The sequence below is a fragment of the Malus sylvestris genome, chromosome 1, assembly GCF_916048215.2.
Source record: "Malus sylvestris chromosome 1, drMalSylv7.2, whole genome shotgun sequence".
NCBI classification, from domain to species: Eukaryota; Viridiplantae; Streptophyta; class Magnoliopsida; order Rosales; family Rosaceae; genus Malus; species Malus sylvestris.
In genome coordinates, this window is record NC_062260.1 from 19,012,123 (window position 1) to 19,015,879 (window position 3,757).

Here is a 3,757-nt window from a genome sequence, read left to right on the forward strand (position 1 = left end):
TATTAAGGAGGAACTTGAGAAAAAGATTGTGTCAATACCATTTGTGAACTCTGAAGAGCAATTGGCAGATGTTCTTAGTAGGAAGTTTGATGACTCACTCATCAAGTTGGGCATGTATAATATCTTTTCACCAACTTGAGTGGAAGTGTTAACGTGAGTCTTAATTAAGGATGTAAAGTTTATGTAAATATTTTAGGAGTCCTTTATTAGGAAGGATATATTTTGTGTCCCTTTATGTTTCCTTGTGAAACAAGAATTGTGTATATATTCTTAATCTTATGAATAATATGAAGTACGTAATTCAGCCATATAATTCTACTACAACATGTTAAGGTAGACCAGAACGTGTGAAACTTTTCTTTGCTCAAGACTACAGATTAAATTTAAGCCAATTATAGTAAATCGAATAACCAAAAAATATAATACAATAATGTAGGATTTTGTCCAACGAATATTCTAATAAAAACAATTTAGTTTCTTAACTTTTAAGGCCATTTTGCTACCCCTACCAAAAAATTGATAATCCTCGTGAAATTTGAAGGAGTGTTGCAACAATGCAGATCAAAGCAATGTGAAACCTACAAACATGCAAACAAGAAAGAAAGATAGGATAGCTTCAAATTATTGGATTAAAATTTTTCAAACTAAAACAATAATAATCAGTAGTGGTTAATTACCCTGCTGCTGTTTGCAAAGATGGTGCCTTAGATGGCTTCGGTGGCGGACCTGCAGGCGGAGAAGGAGCAAGTGGAGCACCTGGGGCAAAAGGAGCAAACGCTCCTGCAAAAATGAAAATAAAATAAAGTAAATAAATCTAGCATATCATTTAAGAAGAGGATTATCAACTTAATAATAAGACCGAGAAATTAATTAAGGTGATGGGGTTCAATTAACAACACTACGACTGACCACATAGGAGGAGGTTAGATGGAGGAGGCCTTTCCTTGGCAGGGTTTGGATCGGCATCATACACTCTCACATAAAGCTCTTCCCCCAAATACCAATTTTTCAAGTGTTGTGACCTCAAATTCCACATTCCTGGGTTATCAAGGTATGCATAAACTGCACTCCATCCGCCCGGGTACACTTGCACAGTAGATCGCACGACCGGATCATAGAGGTTGTAACTAGAGCGCGACTCAGGCTTCCATTTTCCAGTTCCAAAGCTGAGAAATAAATTTCAAGATACAATATTAGTATGAAATGTGAGAGTGATATATTATGTTGTTGGGTTTAATCACTCGCACAAGTACTTGCATGGCAAGAAACGTTGCCCTAAGTATGTTAGACTTGTACTTACCCAACAACAAAGAATCCAAATCCGTCCAAATGCCAAGCATCCATATCCTCCAAATCATTCTGGAAAACAAGTTCTATCCACCCTTTATGTGTCCCCGTGGCAACAAAAACTCCACGTACGGATTCAACATTCGAAGAATTGGTAGAAAATTTATCAAGATCGTAAATTCCCGACCCATTGAGAAACTGATCAGCCAACTTTAGTGGTGTGTCTGGGGCCAAGTAAGACACATTATTGACTGTAAACTGAGCTAAACCAAAAATCTCTGCTATGGATGCATGAAGGATGAATGTTTGTGACAGTGTAACGTTATGAACATTGAAGGATCCTTGTGGATTAGGCCTTGCAGCCCCTGTGGTCAAGTTCCACCTTCACAAGGCAAAAAATTTCAATCATAAAATGGTGATATAATGCATTTATCACAAGACAAGACGACCGGTTCAGAACATCTAACCCAAAATTAATTGGTAATAAATGGAGAAGTCTCGAGGATTACCTGATGGACTTAGCTTGATTGATGGAGAATTCTCGATCAAACGGATCAGGACCAGTTGGAAGAGACCCACTGGCAGGTGTGGTAGAGTTATCATAGTGCAGTACACCAATGCCAAATTTGTTCACATCTGTGGCATTGAACATTTTAGGACTTGCCACCATGTAATAGTCCGAAACAGTTTGGTCAGCTGTGACAAGCACAGAGTAGGACTGCCCAACATGAACATCAAGAGAGTCCAATGTAATTTGATTTGTATAGGATCCTTCTGTTTCAACCAAAACCATTCTGTGATTTTGAATCCTAAAATTGAAGCTCCATGCAGTCCCAACATTCGATATCCTAATTCTGTAAGTCTTCCCTGCATATATACAATAGCATATTTAATCATATTTTTATATAGATCAGTCATGCCATATCAACCACAAAATCGACAAATGTAAGTGAACAGTGAATAATATACGACATGTCCAAATGCGGTTAACCACATTGTGGAAAAACTTGATAAATGTATATGCATCTTTGTATGTACCTTTTGTAACATTTAAGGACTCATGGATTTCTGTAGGAGGTACCAAATATGCACCTTTTCCATTCATTAAAATTTTATCAGGAGTGCTGTTGTATGCCATGGACTTGGTGCTCATCAAGGACCTAACTTCCTGTTACATAACAAATGTACATATTTTGGTCACAGTTCACATTTGTCGATCAATAACATGTTGATCGGTTGTGAATTACGTACCTTGTAGCTTCTTTCGTACCAGTCACCAATGAGAAGATCAAATTCTGCTTCTGGTTTCCGAAATGGTACTTGGATAACTGGACGATTATTGACACGAATCGCACCAAAAGCTCCTCCGGCTTTCTGGAAGCTGAGGGAAGGGAAGTAGGAAAAAGTGCCAATTTGATCTTTGAACTGGAACATATAAGTCCAGTTGTTGCCAGGAAGAATAGGACAGTTTGTGCCTGATACTCCATCTTGCCAAGAGTTTAGTCTTTGTTGTATGCCATTCCTGCACCATTACAACCCTTAATCTTTAGGCTCTAGGCCTCTCAAATCTCTAGCCTGATCTTTAAAAAAGTGAATCCCATAAAATAAAGCACTCTCAAAGAAAACTTGACGAGAGTATTGATCAATAAATACGATATAAACAAAGATATTTGGCCCTACCAAGTTATGAGAAGCGGTTCATCCATTTCATTAAACACGTTGACATGAAACATATCATTGGTTGTGCCATTGATTAGCGGCCCCGGAAACTGCCCGTTGATGGCGATAACCTGAATTTACCAAGTGTAGAATATCTCAGGAAAACAAAGAAGATAAAATAAATCAAACAAATCAAACACATAAAAAAAAAATGTTTTTAGTAATCTATGATTTTGTTCATACCGGTTGGTCGACGGATGCCGGTTTGATACTTGTGTCAAGAGTGACGTGCCAGTCAAGAAAAATATCCTCAGCAGAAACAGCTAGCGCAAAGAATATGAAAAGAGTTGCAGGAACAATGATCAGCCATGGACGACGATCAACACTAGGCCATGCCATATTGCATGGACTTTAACTCCTTCGTATGCAAAGCCTGCAGTAAACTGTCCTCCTCCTTGTGTTCACGTAAATAAAGGCTAATTAGCTACTAATTAATTATATAATCGTTAAGTTAATAGCATAGTTATCATAAACGCCTGCGGAAAGAACGTAAAATACGATAGCTACGGCACTTTTGATCAGGTGTAAACACAAAAGGCCAAGGAAAAAGATGAAAAAAATTGGAGAGACACGTTTGAAATTAAATAAGAATAAGATCAGTTTCCTTGTTTTTCTCAGCACTTTAGGAAATCGTGGACTAGGTATTTCTTTTTATTTGACTTCTAATTGGAGAGGGAGATCTGATTTAGTTGGACTTCTGTTGAAGATGATTGAATTTCAATTAAACTTTACAATTTTGCTATTTTCGTTA

General features: G+C 37.5%; 1 protein-coding gene across 1 annotated transcript; it reads right to left on the reverse strand.

Moving 5' to 3' along the window:
• Nucleotides 1–488: 488 nt before the first annotated feature.
• Nucleotides 489–3,356, reverse strand: LOC126631057 (monocopper oxidase-like protein SKU5). The gene is made up of 9 exons (XM_050301218.1): nt 3,190–3,356; nt 2,968–3,077; nt 2,539–2,809; nt 2,326–2,455; nt 1,797–2,154; nt 1,301–1,669; nt 910–1,166; nt 678–780; nt 489–578 (listed from the first exon to the last, which is right to left on the reverse strand). The coding sequence occupies exons 1-9, from the start codon at nt 3,343–3,345 to the stop codon at nt 506–508; spliced, it is 1,827 nt and encodes a 608-aa protein (XP_050157175.1). The 5' UTR covers nt 3,346–3,356; the 3' UTR covers nt 489–505.
• Nucleotides 3,357–3,757: the final 401 nt, after the last annotated feature.

Bases quoted from the DNA above. Each gene is read 5' to 3' on its own strand.
- LOC126631057 (XM_050301218.1), bottom strand. From the start codon at position 3,345: ATGGCATGGCCTAGTGTTGATCGTCGTCCATGGCTGATCATTGTTCCT. The intron at 2,810-2,967 runs GTAGGGCCAAAT...GTAATGGTGCAG, and splicing joins GAACCGCTTCTCATAACTTG to GAATGGCATACAACAAAGAC. The intron at 2,456-2,538 runs GTACGTAATTCA...GTTATGTAACAG, and splicing joins GGTACGAAAGAAGCTACAAG to GAAGTTAGGTCCTTGATGAG.